Genomic DNA, 25,922 nt, shown 5'->3' with positions numbered 1-25,922 from the left:
TCTCCCTGTCTGTTCCCACACTTGAGTTCCTCGTGTCAGTTTGTATTTGGCATCTGGAGCATATTAAGGTTTCCCGAGTGCGTATGATGTTACTGCCAAGAGCACACTTGCAGCAGTCTGCACTAGAACAGTCTTTGTGCCAATTACTTCAAAAAGTATTCCTGAAAATAAAAGAAGAAAGGGGACTCTTTTTTTGTTGTTGTTGTTTGTTATAGAGTGTGGTTTCGATTTTAATTTTTAGAATCGATCTTTCCCAAAACGATGACTCCTCTCAGCTCTGGGCTGTGCATCTCTGCGCCCCAAGCCTTGTTTTAAGCCTTTCTATAAAATGGAAATCCTGATAAAGACATAGAAATAGCAACGGAAATCAGCAAGACGGGGGAAAGTGCTGTCGCTGCTGACACTACACCCTCATCTATTTAAACAGCTTCAGAAAAGAAACTGCTAGAAGCTGGTTAAGGAGTTTCCAAATGTGTGACTGTAAATGACTATCTCTAATCATGGCTGAATAAACCAAACGCAGCAAATGAGCTGGCGGCTCTCACAGAAGGCCTGCAGTGTTGGAATTGCATCTGCTGAATGGATAATGACCCATGTCAGTGCATGGGTCTTTGGAAAGTTAAAGTCCTAAGTTTGATCAATTCGTTCATATATGTACACAGACAGAGAGGCAGACAGAGATGCGAGTATGTACACACACACACACACACACACACACACACGAATGTACATATTTAGGAAAAGAAAAGAGGAAAATTTTTTCCTCTGACATTTCATTCTGAGTGGTAGGGAAAGCATTGGGCAAATAATCACTGGGTTTGATATCAAGGAGTGTTGTATCTAAATCCACGTAATACTGGAGTTTACTGGAGTTTACTGGAGTTTAAAACTGACACACCTGTTTGCTTAAAACAACTTTAACTGTCAAGCAGTTTTAATAATATATATTATTTATGTTTTTCCTTTAAGAGGAAAATTAAAAACTACTCCACCCTGGGAGACTGCCCTCCACTGATGCTCAGCCTGGCTATCGGGTCTGCGTGGCTAACTCTTTAATTCTGTGACTTCTGTAACTGAGGAAGAGAAGAGTTGGCTCCACTCAATACCTAAATCATCTCTCACCATTTTCCTTTCTGGTCACATGTATTATCCCATAGTCCTTTATGATGAAGGAGGGGCAGCACAGGTGCCCTTTTGGAGGCTACCCTTCATGTTTCCTCTTGGCTGGGACTGCTGTCTTCATGTAGGGAGCACTTAGTTCATGGCTCATGGCTGGCTTTGAATGTTTGTTGGATTCATTATAGTTTAGAGCATCCATATAACACTCTGCCAGCAAACTTAAGAGAAAAATAAGAGACCTAGAACGTGACTAGTTGTTGAACCCAGGAAATGTATGTCGAATGTACCAAGGAAATTAAGTGAACGCTGAACACATACCCTTGCCTTTATTTCTAGCCAAGCACAGGATTTGTTAGATCTTTCCCAGTAAGATATGAGCCTATGGGCTCCAAAGACAGTGTATCACATATCATAGCATTTCTCTCTGAGAAGTGGAGCAGGAGGAGGAAATAAGAAGCCAGCGTTTATCCCCTGCCTGGCATGAGACTTGTTCCAAATCTTCTTTGTTTCCTGACATGGTTGGAAGATACAATCGAAGCCTGTTATATTGAGAAGAACTGCCTCTCTGCCCTGTCAGTGGCGCTAAGCCACAAGGGGTTCTGAGGGGCCAGGAAGGGTGATGCCCATCCTCCCCATCAAGTGACAGGGGATGAGAAACTTGCCCTCTCCTACAGCACAATGGTGCTCTGTCCTTCTCTAGGAGAGTTTAATAAAGTAACTGAATCAGGTGAAATTTGATCAGCTGTGTACAGCTCCATCTTCTCGCTTTGCCACATAACAATTTATAAAAGTGTTTCTACCATGGTCCTGTTTTATTAAATGATATTTGAAGTGTTCCACTCTCAGAGAAAATGTGGTTTATATCCTTGGCATACATTTACATAATCTCGTTAAGGAGATCTGGCAGCTTAGTTAAACTATCCCAATAAAAAAAAAAAAAATCTTATCTTTGGTAGAAGAAAGACTATTTTCTCCAGAGGGAACAAGAAGCAGATATGGGGTCTGGGTGCATTTTGAGACCTTTGGCTGAAATTGTAGTTCTATTTTCCATGTTACGTATTTGAACTTCGTTAAAAGAGATAGATGAATAGCAACTGATGACTGAAGGACGCAGTCATGTAAGGAGAGAATGCTCTACCTAATGCGTATTAAATGTGGGCTTTAAAGGTGAATTTTTACTTGTTGCCTTAGAAAATATTTCTATTTAAAAAAAAAATAAAACAAGGGTGATGAATTACCAGCATTCTCTCAGCTCCCCGCTGGAGCCATCAAATTAAGGGTTAACCTCCCAGGATCCCCTGAATTAATCAGGAGCTGAGCCAGCGGCAGGATGGGGAGGGGGGAGGGATTGGCAAGCTCAGCCTCCCCCAGGAGGCTCCCAGCACAACAGAGCAGCCCACTGTGGTGTAGCCACTGAGAAGGCAGGCCCTTTCACAAAGAAAAGAGCAAGCACCGGAAGCATGTCTCTAGCCCACACCAGCTCAGGCCTCCTGCCTATCAGGTGCCAATCCGTTGTCTGGGAACCAAAAAGCACCAGGTCTGACTATTTTTCAGTACAGAGTTCATTGTAAATACATGCTTTTCTCCTTGGGAAGGCAGGCTATGATGTGCCCCTGGGTGGCCTTTCTTAGGATCCATGGGTTCATCCAGCTCTCTGTGGAGAGAAGCTGTAGCTGGGTGAACAGTAAGGCCTGCCAACCACTGCCATCCCGAGCAGTAGGGAGAGCCAATGCCCAGGACCTCCTGAAAGACAAAGGATCTAAAGTTGTAGAGCTGGGACCTGGGAAGCCACCTTCCTTACAAGCTTTCTTTTCTTGCTCGCATACAATTTTAAGAACCACTGATTCCAGAAGCTGTTTTGACTGGTTGGTTTAAACAAAACCCCTGATATCACCATCAGCTACTTCATGGTTTCTAACCAAAGAGTTCACCCGATGTGCTTTCCCTCTGCACCTGGCCTTTGGATCACTTTGGGTATCTGTGTACAGAACAGTCTAAGGGGACTCCCTCTGTGAGGGTACCAGTGCCCATGTTCGCACACATCTCTGTCTGAATGGCTTGACACCTCTCTAGAGCTCTCCCATGTTCTGCAGACTCGTTTACAGCATCACACATAGCACTCATCAGGGAAGGCTACATACTGGACCATCATGACTTTTTTCACTTTGGGACAAGCAAGCAATGCCGACTTGCCTGGTTTTATTATGATGGTAGCTTGAGGTGTCCCAGAGCCTTCCAGCTGTGTCTGCTTCCTGCTTCCCTTCACTGGCTCACCGTAACCAGATGAGCATCATACAGTATGCTCCTGTGACATCAAACTTCATCCTTACCTTCATCCAAATCTGAAAAGATGTAGAGTCCTGAAAACTAATACTCCCCACATAATTATAGCCCTTGCACTTGGCAAGACTGATTTCTGTCAGCATTCATTTCTCTTAAAGCACTCTCACTCCTGCCCAAATTTAGTCTTCTCTTCCCCACTAATGTTGAGCCCACCTGAAGCTCTCCCTACAGTCTGTACCCAGTATCAATACTACCCGATGACTCTTAACGTCCATGAGTTTACAGACGCCCTTCACGCCTACCCAGTGACATTCCGGGACCACCTCTGCGCTTGCACACCTCCTCTTGGCCCTGGAAGAGATCTGCCTTGTATGTCCTCCTAGCCCATAGTTCATTTCCTCTGAATCATCTCTGCACAGTCTTGCCACCTCCTTGAGAAGGCAGTCTTCTACATTTGAAGTCCTGCTGTAACTCACATCAAATCTACAGTTCTAGTTCGAAAGTCTGCTTCTAGAACTAAAATCTGAAATCTTGCAAAGAAGAGGGGTAATGGCATCCTATATCCTGCCTCCCGAGAGTCTAAAGGTTCCGAGCTCTCTTCTTCACACTACTTCTTCTATGAAGGGACCTGGTTTCACCTAGGGCCCAGAGGGAAAGTTGTTTGTTGGCTGTTTTTCAGGCATTGTACAATGACCTCGGTGGTAGAAGTTAAAGATACAGAAGATCTTCTCAAGTAGTCTCCAACCTATGAATATAGCCTAAATACTCAAAAGAACATTCCAGAAGAATTTGCATGCAATAATGTCTACAAGGTCAATATTATTATGCCAATGTAAATTAAGTGGTTGTGCTCTGGGCTAGTTATTTTGGTTCCAAAGACAGGGCTAAGCTCTTATCTTTCCCAAGTTTGGGGCCACCTCAAAGCCCCCCTCATTTAAATAACCAGCTGACTATCCCTCTAAGCTACTGGTTTGATATAATCTATATTCTAAACCAGACTTCTACACAGGAAAGAAAAGAAACCAGAGTGACAGAAGAAGCTTAATTTTTATGATAAATTTGGGCTCCCTTAAAGGACAAGTAAAAAAAAAAAATCTCTTAAGATGCTCTAAACCCAGAGACCTGTAGCCGTCTGTGCCTATAGCCATGTCTGTCCCCTGCCCTCATGCTATGCTGTGCTTTACATCGTGTGGCAAAGAACGCCAGCACTTTCATTTGCTAACGTTAAACGTTTCCTAATACCAGAAGCAAGATTTCTTTCTAAAGGAAAGGAGCCCAGCTTCCAGATGTGGTTTCCATGTGGACCCTCTTCCCTTGAGTGCCGACAGAAAAGGTTTTATCAGGGTCTTGCAACAGGCTTGTTTATAATGAGACACTATTGAAAAATGTGTGTGTATCATCGCTAAGGAGTATACTGTAGGGAACGATCTGGCAGTGTGTCCAGGCAGTGTGGCTCGTCACCTCTCTAGAGCTCTCCCATGTTCTGCAAACTCATTTACAGCATCACACATAGCACTCATCAGGGAAGGCTACATACTGGACCTTTTTTCACTTTGGGACAAGCAAGCAATGCCGACTTGCCTGGTTTTATTATGATGGTAGGAAATCCCTGGCCTCCAGGCAGACTAAATGAGGTGTTGAGGAAACGTATGGGCTTCACCTTTCTGTGCATCTCCTGATAATGAGAGCAGTGAGAGGAAGTATATGAGGTTCAAGCTTCTGTAAACTTGAGCTTGGGGCAAAGAATCTCATAGTACCAAGAGCTCTTTTGAGGAATACTGGTAGATTAAAGACCAGAATGGGATGACCCTTTGGAGTGTAGATGCAGTTTTAACTCAGATATGATACATACAAATCCCTATTGATGGGGCCAGAGAGATGGCTCAGTGGTTAAGAGCACTTACTGCTCTTCCAGAGGTCTTGAGTTCAATTCCCAGCAACTACATGGTGGCTCACAACCATCTGTAATGGGTTGCCGATGCCCTCTTCTGGTGTGTCTGAAGACAGCACCAGTGTACTCATGTACATAAAATAAATGAATTCTAAAAATCTCTTTTAATGATTTGAAACTACATTTATCAGTTCACAGCTGTCCTCTGTAAACCCACAACCTCTAGTGGGCTGATGGGGCAGCAGCACCAAGCACACTGCACTGGGTATCTGGTTATAGAATCCTCTAGAGATCATCTGCCTCTACTTCTTTTCTGCCATTTTCTGTCTGAAGAATTATTACTCTGGTCAAGATGGACAGCTTACCATGGTTATCAGAACTAGGACCAAATTCAAAGGCCTGTTTCCAATTTTGTTATTTCTACCCCCAAAATGTTTCTTAAATTTTAAAGCAACCATGTTACTTTTTAAATATTTGACATAATATTAGAATTGGAGCTGGCATATCTGTATTCATAATCATCCCCATTTGTGTCCTTAACTTTACAAGGAGGCTGGAGCCACCCTTTGGAATACCACATCTAGATCTGGAGATTCTATGACAAGCCTGCATTTATTTTAGGATGTCGCTATCAAAAAAGGGTTGGGGCTATGTAGGAGATTTCAGAAACTTTTGTTTATGTGAGTGGTGGTTGCCTGCATGTGTACTAGGTGCATACAGTGCCCACAGAGGCCAGAAGAGAGTGCTGGTTCCCCTGGAACTGGAATTAAAGACAGTTGTGAGCTACTATGTAGGTTTAGGGAATTGAATCCAGGTCCTCTGGAAGAGCAGCCAGTGCTCATAACTGTTAAGCCATCTCCCCATTTCCTCCTCTTCCTCCCCCTCCTCCTCTTCCTTTCCCTCCTTGTTTTTTTAAACAGAAGTACAACATAATCCTCTTATCCAAGAGATATAGTCCAAGACCCCCAGTAGCTTTGAGTGTCTGCCCAGCATATACAGGGTAAATGCTGATCCCTAACAAGAAAACCAAGCAGATACACAAATACTCTCCAGTGAACACCTGAAACCTCAACAGTACCAAACCTTTATGTTCTGTGATGTCCCTATGAGGGAGTTGAGTTTATATACCAGCATAAGATTTATAGGAACGTAAGTCATCATAAAATGGATAGTATAACAATATACTACCATAGAAACTATAGGAATGTTCTCTCTCCTTTCCTCCCACTCATCCTTTCTCTCTCTCTCTCTCTCTCTCTCTCTCTCTCTCTCTCTCTCTCTCTCTCTGTGTCTCTCTGTCTCTCTCAAGTTTCTCATTGTACTGTATCTCCTGGCCACAGTTAACTGCAACTGTACATGAAGAGAGGACAGCTCCAGCTGTTACAGAGCGAGGGAGCCTCTGCTTAGAAAAAGACAAAAACATACATTACCTTAGGCTTCAGGTACCCAACGGGACTAAAAAAAAATATGCCTTGGCATTTTCTCCTCATCTATGTTTTTTCTAGTGATAATATCATTAGACTTCTCAGTTTTTAGCTATCATCTCCAAGGAGACAAAACCTTCCAGAACAATACCTTCAACTGTCATCACTACTTAGATACCCATCTCTTGCTGGTAGCCATCTCTTGGGCATCTTTTCCATCTCCCCAGGGTATTAAACAAGACTGGTCCCAGGGAAATCGTTTTGTCCTCACACTGGTCAAATGTTCCTGCTTTCCCAATTGCCATTATCATCACTGTGCTCTGACACAGGCTCGATGCCGTGGTGATAGCTCAGGCAGTAAGAACCTGGCCTTGCCTTAAAAGCACGAGCACCTGAGCTTGGGTCCCAAGTACCACAGCATGGGCATGTAACCTCAGCTTCAGGTGGGTGCAGACAGGAGGATCCCTGCAGTTCACTGGCCAGCTACCCTCGCTGAATGGCTGAGTCCCAGGTTCAGTGAAAGATCCTATAATGAAAAAATAAGGTGGAGGGCAAAAAGGAAGGCATTCAACACTCACCTCTTTTAGTGACTATTTGGGGACTTTGGTTTCTTTAAAACACACACACACAGAAATATTATAAGAATTTGCTTTCACTTTTTCCCAGGTATAAGGATGTGGGGCTGCTTTGGGCTGACTGAAGCAGCTGACTATGATTTGCCTCATGCTCTAAAAGAAGCATGCATTTGCCAGCTCCAAATCATTTCTGCAATCACGTGATGTTTGGAATTCTGGGAACTTTTCAGAGGGTATATAAATGATAGGGCCCCGAGAGGCTGGAGTTAGATAGTTGTTGGTCATTTAGGGAGGTTGGTTGTAGTTTGTTAATAGCTGTGATCAAAGAAGAAACAAAAGGAAAGAAATTAGGTCCAGGGATTTTGTTAATTCTTCTCTCCCCTTTATCCTTGTTTCTCTCCTATCTAGTGTTAGGGAGTAAAACTTGGGCAGGGGGCATAATGGGAGGGAAAAAAGATGAACCCACAAGTACCCAAGACCTGCTACAATCTCTGGCCTCCAACATAACATGCACACACATGAATGTATGCACACATGCTCATATACACACACACACACACACAGAGAATCATGATATGATCTCTTTTCCCATCTTCTATTGTCATTTGGGGTCCATTTGCTGCCATGCCAACTGAAATGTCCCTGGAGCCCAGGGCTCTCCCCACAGGTTCTCTCTTCCTTGCTATGTTGTTGGTAGTCCTTTCTCACTGCTCCATTATTGTACCTATGTCAACAATATGATATCAGTTTCACATAGTCTTCCTAATCTATTCAGCCAAAACTTTTCTTCTTGCCCTGCACTCACAAAGAAATTCCCGTTGTTTTATGAATGTACTTCCTGGAGCAGACACAATATATATTTCCAATCAATCCTCTTAGTAGGGTGGAAGATCCATATGTAAACATTGATGCTAGTGCCCTGCTCCCTGGGTTACTTGATTATTTGGCCTTGGGAATAACAATGGAGACTTCCAGAACTGTTCTCCGTAAGTCCAGTGTGTATCAAGAACCACTAGTGCAACTCCAAATGTATCTTCCAGACACTTTAGCTGTTAGCATCCTCTCTGAAGCCTTAAACATAAAAGCTAGGGTCTCATCCTAGTCCTACCTATGAGAATCCCAGGAAGAAAGACTGGGAATCTACCAGTAAGTGTGTCACATAACTAGGACTGAGAGTCACGGTCTCCATCAGCCGATGTGTCATCCCCCTCTTATGAATAGTACATATATTTTGCTTCGCCTCAGTCTAAACTTGCTGAAGTTGAGGTCATACTGGAGTCCCTGGTGATCTGTTCTCTGGCACCCAGCAAGCTCATACATACCTTTCCTCGAGCTCACTGAAAAACCAAAGAGAGCTCTGGGACAGCTGGCCCACTGTATTCATAGATCCCACACCCAAGGATTCAACCGATGACAGAGGGAAAATATGTGGGAAGAAAAACATCGCATCTGCACTGAATATGCACACATGTTTTTCCTTGTCATTATTACTAAACATTTACAATGTAACAACTTACTTATACAGCAGTTATTTTATATTAGAAGATAAAAGTATCTAGGCTTAACTTAGCATAGACAGGAGGATATGCAGAGATTCTATGCAAATCTATATAAAGAACTTAACAATGGGCCAAGCATTGACGCTTGCCTGTAACTCCAGCATCCAGAAGTCTAAAGCGGGAGACTAGTGAATGTGAGGTCAGCCTGGACCCTACCTCAAAAGATGGGTTTCAGAATTATATGCTGATTTCAGTATTTTATGGAATCCTAGAACCAATCCCTCAGATATGGAGGGATGCATGTATTTGTCCTCTTGTGACAGGCTTTTAGTATTTTACTTAGTGACTGAGAAATAAGATGGTTCTTTCAATTCTCTTGGTATCAAAATTCAGAGCTAGGATTTGAACCAAGATCCTCATGACAATTCTTGTTCTTTTATCTCTTAAGCCTAAAGGCAACAATGAAAAAAAAAAGAAAGAAAGAAAAGAAAAAGCTCTCAACATACTTGTATGCATATTACCAGGCATATTCTGAATCTGAACATAACCCATCACGTGGAGGTAAAGGCATTACAAAATAGGTTTGGGAAAATATATTAGTTTAAACCTAAAATATAATTGTGGGATCCCAAAGAGTGCCTTTCAATCCCATCCCTCTTGTCTCTTTTTTCTTCCTAGTTTGTACTATAGCCTAAAAAAAGTTTTCAACATCTGAGCTTTGGCTTCTAAGTAAAATTATTCTGAAGATTCATAGTTGATTTAACCTAGGGTAGCAAGCTGCCATCTGGCATATAATTCTAAAGCTTCATTCAGTAAGAGTATGGACATAAAAAAATCAAATATAATTACATTCAAATGACGCTTGCCAATACCCAGAAACCTAGACCCTAGGCAACCTTCCATGTCTAAGCTAAGTGACGGCAGAAAATGGACTTCCCAGAACCTCTTTCCTCACCTAGTGGAAAAAGTCTTATTTTCATCCAGATATGAAATGTTATAGTCTATCCAAAAATAAGACATTTGGCCAACACTAAGTAGATATTTCATCCTTATTCTTGTTGCTTGGTATTAAAGATAAAGACAATATTTAAAACTCAGAGAATTCTTCACCAGCTATAAAGCATCTATGTCAATGCCTTAGTTTTCTGTACATCACATTGGGACAGTCACTGTTATTCCCATTTCACAGGGGAAAAAATGAGACACAAAGTGGCTGAGTGCCTTGCCACTGTAAGTCTAGACCTAAGTGGACCCTGCTTTGTCTGTCTTCTAATATCACAATGGCCACAGTCAAGCTTGGAGGGCAGAGCACAGACAAACACCACACAGGAGCTCCTACTCCGTATCTGCCCAGACGCCTTGAAATTGCTTTAGAACGGAATGCCAAGCAGGGATTATTTGGGATATCATTTCTGGGTGTGTGTTTTTCTGAGCATTTATAGATCTCTGAGTTTCTAAGAAGCTGAGTTTTCCTGATAAAACAGGACAGATCATGATAAATGAGCGTCTATGTAAGCCTAGCTGGGAGGAGGATGGAGACTGGAACAGCCCTCCTGTGAAGTTAATCCTGTTTCTTTTAGCTATTTCTTTATTAGTTAATGAGGTCTTGCAGAAGAGAAAAAAAAATGTATGTCTCTGATGGTGTTTTAGCACCCTTGCCTCCAGGAACAGTTTCAAATATTCATAAAGTGTCTCATCTGTCCAAAGCTTAAAGCAAAGGTGCATTAAGTATGAATTTACTCAACTTCAAATGTGGGTGGTCGAAAAGCCACTGCAGAAACAACCTAAATACTCCTGCTGGTTGCGGTTCCCCACTCCTCCTTGGCTCTGGGCGCTCATGTGAAGGGTGACGGGGGAGACGTATTATTTACAGCAGCCAGGACTCTGAAGGGCAGCCCCCGAAGCTTTGATCCCTCTTCCTGACTGACAGGAGTGTGCATTGCTTTTGGAAAACAGAATAATTTAAGAGAAGCAAAAATAAAATGGAAAAGGCATCACTGGCCAAGCCCCCTGGGAAGGAGAACAGACTCCAGAGAGGAGAGGTGAGGTGAGGGAGACCCACTTCCCACTTTGCTTCCTCATGGTAAGGGAGCAGATGTGGCATCCTGATAGGTGGAGTGATGCTCCTCCATGATAAGTTTGCAGAGCAAAGCAGATGTGGAAACTTAGCCGCTAAACAGGGCTGCTTGTAGACTGAACCACAGGAGCCTCCTGCTGGGCCTTGTTGTTGTGATCCACACAGAACAACAGGGGCCTCAGAACAGAAAAGAGTTTACACACCCACCCACCCACCCACACACACACACACACACACACACACACACGAACACATATGTACATACATGAACACTTCTCCAAACCCTGATAAACACACCCCATTTCTATCTTCTCAGGGCACAGCCGTAGAAACCCATCTGCCGTTTTGTTTGTCTAATGCATCATTTCTAGCAGCTGAGGCCGTGCTTCTCCTCTGATGATTTGGGGTAGTATACTTTAGCTCATAGACTAAACAATTCAGACCAATACTGCCCCTGGAGTCCCTAGGCAGGTACCTCTGAGATGCCACAAAAATTCTGAGCATCTCCCTGACTCTACCCCAGTGTGAGCTCAAGAAAAGCAAAGGCCAAATGCCCAGGGTGCTGCAATCAATCACAGAGCCCCTGGTAACCTAGTACTGCCCAATGAGAACTGTCTGTCATCAAAAGAACCCATTCATGTCATAGCCCTGAGTCTGTTATTCAGACTTTAGTAAAAATGACTGAATTTTCTGAATACAAGAAATCTCTGAGCCACGACTTCCAGAAAGCAGATGGCCATGTAATCTCTTTCACTACAAAATCAGAGAGAGAAAGACATCTTTTACTAACAAGGCTAATAATTCAAACATTTCCTTCTGCAGCTTGCTCAGTGCTCAGCATCTTAGTCATAGGATCTGATAATGAATTTCCTATAAATGGGGAAGAGGGGGCCGTCCTAAAAAAAAAAAAAAAAAAAAAAAAAAACCAGACTATAATAACACTGCCTGAAAAAGTCTCATAGAATATGTTCTCTGTGCTTCACCACGAGTACATGGAGGCGCTCTGACAGCCGTTATGACTGTAGAAGATACAACCTAATATTAGTTGTTCCCAATGAGATTTCCTCAGAAGAAATAACCTTTACTTCTGGCATGTACATTTGACTGCTGTACTTAATGTTTTGTTTTTTTTTTTCCCCCCAGGTGATTCACATAACAGGCCGGCTTCGCCTCCGAGTGTCACTGTCCCACGGGAGGACCGTCCCCAGCCAAATCATGGGTCTCGTGGTTGTGGCTCACGCCTTGCCTCCCCCTACGATCAATGAAGTCAGAATTGACTGCCATATGTTCGTCACCCGAGTAAACATGGACCTCAATATCATTTACTGTGAAAATAGGTACTTTGTTTTCATGTTCATTTGCCCATCGCACGCTGCCCATTGGTGAAGGTTTGGTTTCGGCTGCCTGAAAGATTTTACTTCCCCAGTGAGACTCATTATAAATCCTGATCTTGTTTTTAATGGCTGCTTGGACTGACACCAAACATGCTTTTTATTTAAAATGTACATTGCTTCCCTGATTTACATTTGGGACAACAATTGAATGAATTGGGATACCCAGACATCCATCCGCTATAAAGAAAGCCCATTTTGGCTGAGGACCCAAGTACAGGGCAGGGATGGGGTATTATTGGCAAAATGATGCAGTGAAAGGCATCTCCTGTGCCTCTGGGTGACCTGCTTCCCACTAATTCAAGGGCCTGGCATCCTGTCGGGCAGTGTCCTCACAGACATTTAGCACAGAACAAATGAGAATCTGAGGCCCCCAGAGGAAATCTGCTGCTGCAAAAGGAATTTGCAACACTATTAAATAAAACTTTGTCATCCTGAGGATTTTCCTTTTATAAATTAAAAAAAGATGACTCATCCTAGAAATAAGTTGGCAGTTCGTTCCCAAGACTGAGCTTTTTACAAAAGGGACATTTTAGCCTGTGGTTTGAAAGTTCACTTTTTCCATTAAGCACAAAGCAAGGGACAGAGATCGAAGACGGTGCACCTTACAGACCTTTCACCTGGAAGTCACCAGCCCATCTGACTGATTTAAAGAGGGAATTGGGATACAGAAAGACAGGAGGAGGGCCTGCCTCTGTATCAGTCTTGGGAACACAGCGTGGCAAAACTGTCCATCTCCTGGTGCTTCAAGGAGCATTATTGAGACGGTAGAGGGAGGAAGCTTTCCGGCCATAGATTGTCAGGTTTGAAGGCAATATATGTCCCCTGAGTCCTGTGAATGCCTTCACAGGGAAAACCAGAAAGCAGAATGGTCAAGTGGCTTGAGTAATTAACCCCTGCAGAACCTAGGCAAGAGGAAAGCCAAAAGTGCCTGCATCCACCCAGTCCACTGGGAAGTGCTACTAAAGCTGAGATCACTTTGGGAATGGTCCTATTTCTAGCCAGGGTCTGGCTGGGAAGAAAGAATTTATCTGAGCTCTGAGGCTCAGTAGTCCAAACAGTATCATGCATCTGTCTCTATTATCTGGTAATTACATCTAAATCTGTTCAGGCTTTGTTGGCATTTATAAAGTCTTCATCACTATGACTGTACACTTGGGTGTGTCGATGGTGCTCGGGAGAGGACACAGGAGGTCAGGAAAGACAAGTTGGCCAGAAGGATTGGCAGGAGAAGCTGTCCACTCACAGCAGCCTCTGACTTTGCCCACGTGTATCTAGTAATCACCCTGCAGTCTCAGGTCAGCCTGTTCCATAGGTAAGCGCTTGCTCCTGCTCCTGTCAGCCTGGGCAAGTCTGATCTGAAGACTGAGGAGTCACAGCCCCTGACTCAGCAATATCCTGTGAGGTCTCCAGTTGTTAGGGTGAACAGTAAGAAAGCAGTCAGAAGAACCTCCCAGAGGAACTTTCCATATATACACACAACAATGGAAGAACACAATTAGCATTTACAAACCCACTTAGTCTCTAAGTAGGCTGTGGGACAGTGAAGGAGACCAATGGAGAGACAGAAAGGAGAGAGATGCCAGATGGTCATGCCTCAGGCTCAGATCAGCTCCACCATCACCACGCCTTCCAAAAACCAGATGCCAAATTTCCAATGGTTGTCCTTCCTCAAAATGCCACTAATTTTCACTGCTGTGACCAAGTGACTAATTTTTTTTAACAAGTTTTCAATGTCCCATTCTAGCAGTTGAGGTTCTTTTCTGGGACATGCCCTGTTCTTAGCTTTTTTCTTCCCCTATCCTACCCCCAAAACTCCATTCACTAACACAATGCATCATTCCTTCCCAAATGAAGATGACGGCAATCTGAAAATGTCCTTCATTAAAGGTAATGGCGTGCTTGGTTTACAGAAAAGCTGCCATGCGTCGCGCTCCAGACACTGCTAATGTCATCCCACCCGTGACCCTCCTCATCAATCCCTGACATTATTTACAGATGTGGGAGCTGAAGAACAGGAAGGAGAGCTACTCTTCTGGCCTGACACGCCTAGCTCCTACAGGTCTATTAAGAACGTCTTTCCTGCTGAAGTGCTCACATTCCCCACAGCAGGCTATGGTTCTCTGAAAGGGCTTGATCCAGATTTTTTTTTTTTTTTTTGAAGGTGTTCATTCAAATAAAAGAGAATGCCTTCCCCCAAAGAACAACCTGGCTTTTTCCTATGGTTTATTATTTAATTAGGGAATTGTTAACTAGAAACTAACTTGCTCCTTGGCAATTCTGCAGTCTTCAGCATGGCCCAGGACAAAGCTAACATCTAATGCTTTCGGGAGCTGGCAGATTTCACAGACACCAAGGAGGGTCTTTTAACGACATCTAGGTGCTTCTCCTCCTCCTCTTCCTCTTCCTCCTCCTCTTCCTCCTCCTCTTTCTCCTCCTCCTCTTTCTCCTTCTCCTCTTCCTCCTCCTCCTCTTCCTCTTCCTCCTTCTCCTCCTCCTCCTCCTCTTCCTCTTCTTCCTCCTCCTCCTCTTCCTCCTCCTCTACCTCCTCCTCTTTCTCCTTCTCCTCTTCCTCCTCCTCCTCCTCTTCCTCTTCCTCCTCCTCCTCATCCTCCTCTTCCTCCTCTGTCTCCTTCTCCTCTTCCTCCTCCTCCTCCTCCTCTTCCTCCTCCTCCTCTTCCTCCTCCTCTTCCTCCTCTTCCTCCTTCTCCTCCTTCTTCTTCTCCCTCTTCTTTTTTAAAAAAGTGGATGTTTAAGTATACCTGGGAAACAAGGTAATAAACAAAACCACCAGTCTGTTTTATATCACAAATGTTCTGAGAACTTCTTTTCATTTCCCTAAGAAATCTTCTCTTACTAAGAATTCTAGTTTTGCCAAAATAATTATTTCAATCACTAAACATTGAGAAACCCACTTACCTCATTGAGTAGTACATTTTGATTATACCCCATAGCCCCTGTTTGTTTTTGTTTTTTGCGACAGTGTCTCACTATGTGGCTGTGGCTGTCCTGGAACTCCTGCCTCTGCCTCCCAGGGGCTCCGGTGACAAGCATGTGCCACCACACCCAGCTAACTCCATGATATTTTTGTGTTAGCAGTCCTTATTAGCTCCCTGCCTTGTGAATCAGGTACAGTTCTCAAAACACTAATCCCATGTTTTTTAAAGGTAACATTTCCAAATATTTGCTTCACATTTGAATAGATCCTGTGTCATAAGTAATTTCTAAAGGGACAATAGAATAAGCGAAACAAAATCTATTTTTTTTTACCAACCCAAATGAATGATATAAAAGACAACAAGCGTTTTATAAATGTCTATATAGTTTGGGTTCTGTATTTCTGTGTCCTGCTTGAGAACGCTGGGCAACCAGCGGTGGGCACTGGTACACACATACTGTCAAGTGCGGGCTCAGACTTGCTGAAATGGTTTTAAACTTTCTGTGTAGAATCTACCACAAAGTCCCAGTTAAAAGAGCCAGGAGTGAAAGCTGAGCTCCCAAATGACTGAGACTAAAAAAGATAATACCCCTAGGCATCTGTATGTCTCAGCATTTAAATTATATCCCTTGAAATGCCAATTTGGACTTTGTGCCAAGAAGCAGCTGAATCCCTTTTTTCATGGAAATACCCAACAGAAGACCAATCTGCTTAAATGAAAGGTGTCTCTAATCACTTGGTATAAACGTAACATGTTTTTATTTTATTATGTAACCTTGAATTATCTTGTCCTGTAATGAGTGTCTTGCATTGTTACAGTTCCTCAATAATTTCATGGAATTACGTTGTCCAAATGTGCATTCTGATGCCAAGGAAAAACCTACCTAATTACTTAAATACAATCGCTTGATCTAGTAACATATCCAAAATTTAATAAAAATGTTGTTATACACCACAGAAATAATCTTCTCTGCTGACAGCATTTGCTCAAAGTGCCTCATCCTCACAGGTACTTGGCATGTGGGAATGTTGCTAGATCAGCTTCGGGCATTATTTCACGGTTGCTCTAGTCTCCTCCTCTCTGAGTTCTCTCTCTGTTGTTCTCTTTGTAGGATTAGTGATTACATGGATCTGACCCCTGTAGACATCGTAGGGAAAAGATGCTACCACTTCATCCATGCCGAAGATGTGGAAGGCATCAGGCACAGTCACCTGGACTGTAAGTACCCCTATAGGAAAGCAGCCTGGGCAGTATCATTTGTTGGTTTGTCTCTGACTTCATGGCACTCAGTGCTGACTTGTCCCTTCATGCCTCTTGTCTATATCTGAAATGACTGTCACACAGTAAGAGAAAGTGAGATTAAATAATTTCAACTGACATTTGATATTATATTGAAAGCTGAACATTGGGCCCAGAGGCATTGTGGGACCTCCAGGCACCCTTCTAGAACTGTGTGGTCACCTGTGCTTTCTCTCACAGCAAGTAGACAGAGAGATCGTCTGTCTTAAATTCCTCCTTGACCCTTTCATTTCCTAGACAACAATTTCCACTTTGAAATTTGTGGTTTTGGTTCCAAACTATAGATGGGAGAAGACAAGCTTAAATGGTCTGGAGCCTCATAAAAAATGCCTGCTTGCCTAGCCACAAAAACTAGGCAAGGGCAAAACCCTGGGAGGCAGGGGCAGAACACAGGACAGGAGCATCACCTGTCGGCAGCAGTCTCTTCCTAAAAAAGCTGCAACAGAGAAGCCTCCAGCTTCCAGCCCCTGGAAATAAGAGGCTGGTCTTCATTGTGAGTCTTGCTCTGGAATCCTGGCCTCAGATTGGACTGAGATCTTCTGTAGAATGGGAGTCGGGAGGAGCAGACATACTCTGCTTGAGTTTAAGCAACAAATCACATACAGGCTCAGCAGGCAAATTTCTCTCAGAGTCCACCAGCCTGCTTCTGCACAAAAAAGGTTCAGGAAGCTGTGGACTGGTGGAAGTTCCCTCTTCCAAGCATATGACCATCCTACAGACTTCCTGAAAAAGGAGAGCTACCAGCTACATTCTCCGGAAGTTCTACATCAGTTCAAGTCCGACTTTCAGTGCCGGCACGGTGCTACCAATGAAATAGTCCAGCTCAAGGTGTGGGCTTTATGTCACATAGACCAGAATGGTAGTTTTTGCCCCTTCTTGTTTCAGCTGAGATGAGCTATGCCCCAGATATCTAGCCCTTTGCAATGACTTCTTCAGTCTCAACTCAGCTCTTCAAAGTCTAATGGTGACTGAGCTAGCCCAAGTCTTTCTGTGACCAACACTGTGTTACTGTGTTTTTAACTCTATATTAGCAAGAGTGATAGGGAATCAAATTCAATGTCAGATTCTGTACATCTGTGTCTCTGGCACAGCCTCAATCCAGGGTGCTCTCTAGTACAGTCTACTCCCAACGCTGAGCACGTGCCTTGATATCACTCCCCAGGGAGTCGGGGAACACACTTGTTGCTAAGAATGAATGGATGTTCTGTATCACAGAAGCAGATGGCTCTTCAATTAATTGGGGAGGAAAATGATGTTGTTTCCTGAACAGAAACATCAGGTTTTTTGTTGCTGGGAATTCAGGGGGGAAAAAATGTAAAAAAAAAAAAAAAAAATACAGATCTCTGAAGAGAACAGTGGATATACTTCTGGAATGCCACAGGCCAGAGGTATAGACTTTTAAAATGAATATACTGTTTTTAAGACACTACCCGACCCCATGTTGGCAGGGAAGAGGGAGACAGGGTGAGGAGATAGGGTAGGGGACTAGAGCAGGGAGTGATTTCTCATTTGGGAGCCTTAATTAAGGTCTAAATTCAGAAACCTCCTGCTGATTGTAAAGGAACTTTGTCATCTTTGGGCCTTATTTGGAAAATGCCATGTTGATTAGCAACTTGAAGAAACACAATTCCTGAGGAGTTCGAGGCCATGCAGCTCACTTCTTCCCAAGAGGCGACAGTCCCCAGTAAATGTGCTTGACACCATCCTCTCTTGTCTCTTGATACCATCCAGCCACCCTTGTCTTATTTTCAGTATCCAGAATGATTTAAAGTGCTGGAAAATAAACTACACCACCATCTACCATTATACGGTTCTCCCGATTCCTCTGCTATCTTGCCAGACAATAAACAGAGACACTATGCTTTCCAATTCTGTGGGTTTTTTTTTTCATGATTTGATATTGACATACTGGCTATTGCTTAATGAGTTAGCCTACTAACAATGATTGAGTTCGTACTTTTAACGCATACACATGCCTTCTCCTTTTGAGTTCTTTTAATAACCTCAAGCACATGAAAAACAAACAGAATGGGCTGATAATTCTGCACAGTAAAATACACTTCACATGTTTAGCTACCATGCTGTGGAGTAACCTCACAATGTCAAGTAGTGCACAATTAGTCAGACTGTAGGGGGAGGAAAAGGACTGTTTTGATCCTGCAGAATTTTGATCCTAATCAGACTGAAATTCCAATGTTCTTGTAGTGCTTAATATCTTCATATCTTCAATCTCTCTCTCTCTCTCTCTCTCTCTCTCTCTCTCTCTCTCTCTCTCACACACACACACACACACACACACACACACACACACCAAGCTGATTCCAATGTCAGGTTTTTGCATTCTGTGACTGAAATAAGATGCTGAAATATACAAATGCATCTCACTTGGTACAATAAACATTAACGTCATTATAAAGTAAGATTGAGTTTGAAATTGTGTGATGGAATGTCTGATGTTTACCTAATTCTCAGACCAAAGCCAGCCCAGTAACAAAATGACAGAGCATGTAATAAGTCTTGGTTGTGTAAACACTGGAAGAAAAGGCAAGGAGCCAACACAGCATCTTACTTGTCCAAAGCCCTAGGCTATTACTGAAGGAGGTCTCAACTGTGCCTTCCTGGCAGGAGAAGGTCACAGTGACATAGATTCAGTTCAAGAATAAGATAGAATTCTAAAACAAAGGGGTGGTTAAAAAATAAACCACATTAACTATTTAGCTTTCCTTCCTAGAGCTATTGGCACAGTTCCTGGATCTGTCTGTGAAAGGTGGGTTTTAGACATCTGATCATACTTCAGATATTCTGATATCTGTCTTGTGCTCTGAGTCACAGATAAGACTTAAAGAAAAGGGGGCTCAGATGTCTTTGAGAACTAGAAATCCTACCTTTATCATTGGCATCTCTTCTCAGCATAGGTGTCTGTAAAGCCACAAATGAACTTGTCTGTAGAATGAGAAAAGTAGAGAGAAATCTCAGCTGCACCAGGATCAGATGACTCTGAAAAGATACTGAGAACACGAGACCACCTGCTTCCCACTGAGCAAGTTCAAGATGCCTGGTGGTAGCTAGATAGATCTCCACCTACAGTGTCACATTGTTGGCAGGGCTTGGTGGCTCACATCTGTAATCCCTGTGGAGAGGCTGAGGCAGGAGGATTACCAGGAGTTCACATTTAGTCTCCCTAGTGACCATGGTTCTAAAGTCAAGGGAGTTTCAAGTCTGTTTCTTTCCCACTGCTACAAAAGACCTTTGTGACTTCTTTTCATTAAAGCCCAGTTTCATTGGTTCTTCAGGTCAAATTGGCTAAATCACCATTTCAAGGTTTGAATTTTAAACTGCATATGGTAATGATTATTTGGGGACCTTTCTCTCTCCACTGCCCTCTAGTCTTCCATTGCTCAGGAGACAGTGACCTAGGATGACCATTCATGTCCCCTAGATCACATGTTCCAGCTACCTAAGAGCATCTGGGTCACCCTTGAATTATAAGATTGTTTCAGCACAAAACACTCTGTCTGTAACCTAAAACATGGCTAAGCCAACTGCAGGCATGTGCTTTGCATTTGTCTTTATTCCTACTAATGAAGCCTTCGCCTAGAGTCTGCGCTCTTTCTTGATCCAGCCCCTAGGGTTCTTCCTAGGTCAGATCAACAACTCTCTAAAACCTTAAAAAGAGATGCGGCTTTCTTTCACCATGTGAACTAGCAACACTCAAGACTCTGCCGTGGGATTCAAAGAAAGGAAGAATGAGCTACAGACAGTGGTTCCCCCACACCCCCAGGATGACAAAAACTCCAAATGACTTTCCAGAGAAACAAAAGGCCTGCCCTGTTGCCTACAGAACCAAGTGGAAATGAAAAGCGTGGCCGACCCCGCTATACTTAAGGGCGAGTGTTCAAGCAATACACGGTAGCCATAGTGCTTGCTTCTTAATACATTTTTAGCAACATGACTATACAGCTACCTGGCGTAATGCATTCCATGCTGTTTTGCATCAATAACCCCTACACTTCCCTCCTGAAGGCGTCTCATCGCCAAATGCAAGCAGACTGCTTAATGCAGGACTAATTAGTATGTCCCCTTCCAGTCTGCAGGCCTCCATTGTAATTCCTTCCCAGCTCATTTTTTTCTACAACTGAACATCAATCAAAGTAAGTGCCCTGCCTGCCTAGGCAACACAAGATGTCCTCCATGCATTTGTCATCTGCCACACAAACAAAGGGGGAATTTAATTGTTGATTTGGGTATGCAGCCATAGCTCACAGGAAAGGGAGCTGCAAGTGAGGGAAGACAGGAAGGAATAAAGTTTGATGGGTGGGCCAAAGACAGATTGCACCAGGGGCTCTCTGCTGTTTTCTGATCTCGGTGCTTCCTCTGGGCTGGGTCTTCAGGGATTTTGCTACAACCTGGCCGTTGCCTGGACTTTTTCCCAAAGTAAGTGATTTTTTTTTTTCTCTTCTCCCTTATGCATATGAAAATTCCCATGGAAGAAAATACATTGAACAGCTATCACAGCTGCCTTTCTTCCAGAAGCCAAGTCGGTCTACATTGTTGTCTCTGTTCCTTAGCCGCTGACACTGTCACAGGCCTGCAAGAAAGCACCAGGTTTCTAGGCAGGAATGAATTAGGGTTAGTATTTTGTATCTTTCTTCTTGGGGCAAATGCTGATTTGGGCTTTTCAAGTCCATGGCAGGCAAGTACAGAGAGCAAGGCCAGCAAGCAGGCCTGCTCACCAGTCAAGTGTTTGTCCCGCTTGTCAGCCTGTTCGGGAGCAGTGTGGACATGTGCAAGGAGCTTGTACATGCAATACTTCAGGCCTATGCCAAATATACTGAAGCAGAGTCCAGGATTTCTAAGTCCACAGCCTCTTGCCAACTCTCTTCACAGTCAAGCCTGAGCAGTGCTGACCGCGCTGGCATCTAGGAAGAGCTATTTTATAAGGAGTAAATACAAAGCAACTAATCAGCTCAAGTTCCTTTTCGTCTGGAGTTGGAGTGATTTTGGTTGATGATAGTGGCATGTAAGCACATTGATTGAGGGTATCTCAATCAATGTTCAAATGAAATGAGTGTATAATTATCCGATAAACTTGACTTTTTAAAAATGATATAAACTAGGACTGGAGAGATGACTCAGTGACAAGAAGCACTTGCTATTTGTGCAGAGGGCCTGGGATTAGTTCCCAGCACCCACAGGATAGCTAAAACCCATCTACAACTCTAGTTTCATTTCAGGGACATGTGCAGGCATCTCGTGTTCACGGTATACTCACGCGCGCACACACACTATATTAAAAGTTACGATATGTAGCTTAGGAAGGAAAGGGAAATCTTTGATGTTTCTTCCCAGGGTAATATTTTCCTATGAATGCTTTATTACATGTGTGAATAAGAGGAGGGATATTTTTCCTGTTCACCTTCATGTAACATTTCTGATTACTTTTACCATATATGACACCTCATGGTATTACTAGGAGGTTTAAAAATAAGGTATTCAGGGATCTTACATACTGGTGGAAAAGATAACGTGAGACAACCAACTCTGAATATATAACATAAAATGAAAACTATTAAGATGTATGAATGAAATACAGAGATTCCCAGAGATGGGGGCCTCCAAAGGGAAGATGGAAAAGAAGCCTCGAAGAGGGCAGACAAGGCACACGTCCCCAGCTCTAGGAAGAAGATGCCAAGGAGCCAAGATGGCAGGAGATACAGGGGAGTATCGAAGGCATTCCAGGAGTGGAGAAGTGTAGGGAAGCATAGAATGCAAAATCACTTTCTCCAGAGCTCTACAACTTTGATTTGACTGATAAATTCAACTCTCCAGTGGACTTTTGTCCCTGGTTGCCGGTTCAAGTAGTAGCTTCTTTTGTTATGTTTTTTTTTTTTTTTAATACAACAACATCAAAAGTAGTCCTTTTTAAAAAACAGCTCTTATAAAACACGATCCAAAAAGAATCAATACTTCTAAATCATCCATTTCACCCAAGCCAACTAGCCTAAAGAGAATCAACCCCGTCACTTTTTATTATACCATCCAGTCTTGATCTTTTGTGAGTTATCTTTATATTTTTCTTTTTAAAAACCAGTCTGCATATTAGAAAAGGTCTTTTAAGATGTGTTTAGGTTCAGCTGAGCAGCATAGAATTTACTTCACGTATGTGGCTAAGTATACAAGACTTTACCTGCAACTGTGAGGTTGACTAACCCCTCCCAGTCAATACCGATATCCTGTCCGGCTTCATGGAGTTTTGCATGGGGCACATCAACTAAAACATAGCATGTTACATGTGGGTCCACTGAAGATAGACAGGTCCGTTTCATCCCTTCTGCTTCCTTTACTCCCCTTGAGTCTCTGAACCTGTATTCTAACATTTTAAGGACTTCACTCAGCCTACGTCAGACTCTTTGCCCCTCAGCAGATGCACCATGCCAGTTTCCATATATACTTGTCACCAGTATAAACTGATAAGTGGAAGCGAGACTCTGCCCTCCATTCAAAGGCAACTGGAGAGAAATCCCAGCTGAAGAACGGAAACGACGTTTCAATCACTTTTCGCACTTGAGACTCCTCCATGAGCTCAACTGCCCAGTGTTAGGGGCGGGGATGAATGCACACTAACTGACACCACTGTCCACCAGTGAGCAGCCCATGGACGACAGGCTTTGTTTACCATAATCTCTTACCACAGTAGGCACTCAAAAAAAAAAAAATCTTCCTAGGTGATTGGAGAAACCTACCCTCATTCCGAGCCAGAATCCTTTATTGGTGCCATGGTAAAGAGTTCGCTATTTCTCCTTTGTATAACAAATCTTTTCAAAAAGAAAGGTTAGAGACCAGAAAAACACCGGCTCTCACTATTTTAGGTTGGGAGGGGCAGGAATGAGTAGTACTAAAACTCCCTGATTGGACTAAAAATAGCTTGAAATAACTCTGAGGGCTATAGAAGTGGTGCTGTGGTTAATAACACTGCTCTTCCAGAGGTCCAGGGTTCGATTCCCAGCACCCACCTAATGGATCACAACAGCTGTCTGTAACTCCAAACCCAGGTGATCCACAGACACCAGACATACATATGGTGCACATACATATACATAAACGCCCATAAACGTAAACTTTTGAAAACAAACTCTAAGATCTCCGGTCACTTGTGCCACCATCTTTTGATCCTGTCTGAGAACACCACACTGATGCCATCGGATTTTAAAAGGCTTGGACTCCGATTCAGTACATTATCATGAAGAAGGAGGACATTTATTTTTTTTTTTAAGCTGAACAAATTGACATGTCCCAAATCAATGAAAAGTTTTCTGCATGATTCAATATTAGCAGTTAATAAAGATCTATCAATTGGCAGGGCAAGAGGACAAAACCTCTTCTGAGGTTGTAACCCACAGACAGTGGCTCAAGCAGGGCCTGTCGTTAGAGTGCAAGATGGGATCCATATTTGGTGCATAGTCATTCACAGAACATTTACAGGTCCTTTGTCTTTAAGCTTGGAACTCGTATTAAATACCAAATCTCATCCAACTTTACCAAATATTGCTCAGCACAGAGATTTTTTTTAAAAAGGAGGGGGAAAAGACTAATCCGTGGATGCTTGCCATCTAAGACATATCTAGCTCACTAATTGCAAAATCTATAGGAAAGTGTGCCTGGCATCAGAGTGTCAGTTGATCCTCTGAGTGGTTCTAAATGAAAAACTGTCTTCATCACAAGTAAATAAAGCACTTAACACAGTCTCTGGCTACAATGCTGTCTCCCCTGTGGATCTTAACAATGACCTTCCGGTAAGCATCAAGGACTATAACTTTTTAGATAAAGAGATTAGTTCTTGTCTTAGGCTTGCATCAGGTTCCTTCTCCAGTAGCTTACAGTTTTCAAAAGCAGAGAAAAAAAGTAATCCAGAATTTTTTTTTTTTTTTTTTCAAAAAGTCTGTTTCCAGAATGAAGTTTCCCTGTCAGCCCGCCTTGGGCCTTAGGTGAAGAAGTGGAGATTAAAGAGTCAGTATTCTTTTTCATGTTTCATCTGCCAGTTTTGTGAATGTAGAAAGAAAACCAGTGGTCACAGCTAAGCACCCAACTGTGGTATTAAGTAGAAGGCATGATTTTAGCACACACATCCTTACTTAAACACACACACATACTCTCCTCTCTCTCTCTCTCTCTCTCTCTCTCTCTCTCTCTCTCTCTCTCTCTCTCTCTCTCTCTCTCATTCAAAAACCATCTTTGAATCCCTAGCTAAAGGCACCAGTCTCTCTGCTCCACAGCTATTGATGGAGGTAGCTCAGTGAGGGGGGAAGAGTTCTGCAGATGTGTCTTCCTATTGCCACGCCGATAATGAAGCTCTTTGTTCAGCCCCGTGAATGTGAAGTGTGGCCTGTCCGATGAGCTCACCATTTCCTAGTTATTCTATACTTACCTGAATACACCAAGTATTGCAGCTTTTTAATGCATATGCAAACCTCTAAACGCCCTTCTGGGAGGCACTGCGCTAAATGACTGCTTTGATATGTGTTCATCTCTTCAGACTACATTGCACTGCTTCCTTCTCCAGGAGACACAACTCACTCACTATTTAGATGATTTTGGTTTTGTATAACAGCCCAACAGAGAGACACCACATTCTCTCCCTCTTTTTTTTTTCCTCTTTATATTTCTGAAGGCACTGAATTCTTTAGATAACAGAATGATATCCCCACTGCAGACACTGGCTTCTTTTGTATCCTTGTAGTCACTGTCTCTGTCTGTGGACAAAGTTTTCCCAAGGAAATGTAAATCCTTCTGTTGGGAACTGTGTGCAGGGACACAGTATACCCCAAGGCAACAAAGTTTGTGGGTTTGGGGGTAAAGTAAGTATAATTTACAAACAGAACATTCTTGCCTATGGTCCCGAGTCAAGAGATCAAGTGGCATTTTAAAAGGATGTCCAATAACGCTTATCATCCCATCTTTCATTAGGGAAGGGGTGACTATCACAGGTCACACATTTTAAAATGTAAGCACTTCACAGTCGGCTTCTGGGTATGTTGGTTGCCATTCCCTGCCCAGTAGGGCATTGGGTAGTGTTTTGACTAAAAGCCAAACAGACGCTCCAAGGTGGTTCTTTACTTGCTAGGTGGGCAGGTCTCAACCAGAACACAAGAACTGTGTTCTTCACCCAAGTGTAAAGTCAGCTGTTCCCACTCAGGGACACAGTGTGTGTCAGGTGCCTTCAGTGTGGGAGTTGGGGGTTCCTCTGAGAACCAATTACTAATGGCTACTGATGCTCTCCTAGACTAGGAAGAAAAAGGAAGAAAATGGAAGAAAATGGTGCCTAGATCATTCAAGATTCTAAGTAAACCTGGGTTACTTCTCCTCCCTGTGTCTTCATGGATGCCTTGTAAAAATCTAAGAAAAGGCCATTGAAACTCTCTAAGATC

At 43.1% G+C, this 25,922-nt stretch overlaps 1 protein-coding gene across 6 annotated transcripts in view; it reads left to right on the top strand.

The window, feature by feature from the left end:
• The window catches only part of Npas3 (neuronal PAS domain protein 3), an 807,361-nt gene that overhangs the window by 767,897 nt on the left and 13,542 nt on the right, over positions 1–25,922 (top strand). For all 6 annotated transcript variants that reach the window (XM_034514128.2, XM_034514127.2, XM_034514126.2 and 3 more), the window contains 2 exons: positions 12,012–12,205; positions 16,310–16,416. In XM_034514128.2, the coding sequence (XP_034370019.1) occupies positions 12,012–12,205; positions 16,310–16,416 (301 nt within the window). The remainder of the gene's footprint in view (positions 1–12,011; positions 12,206–16,309; positions 16,417–25,922) is intronic.

This window comes from Arvicanthis niloticus, chromosome 11 (genome assembly GCF_011762505.2).
Source record: "Arvicanthis niloticus isolate mArvNil1 chromosome 11, mArvNil1.pat.X, whole genome shotgun sequence".
Taxonomy (NCBI): domain Eukaryota; kingdom Metazoa; phylum Chordata; class Mammalia; order Rodentia; family Muridae; genus Arvicanthis; species Arvicanthis niloticus.
The sequence above is the reverse complement of the archived record's forward strand: the minus strand, read 5'-3'. Positions and strand labels throughout refer to the sequence as shown.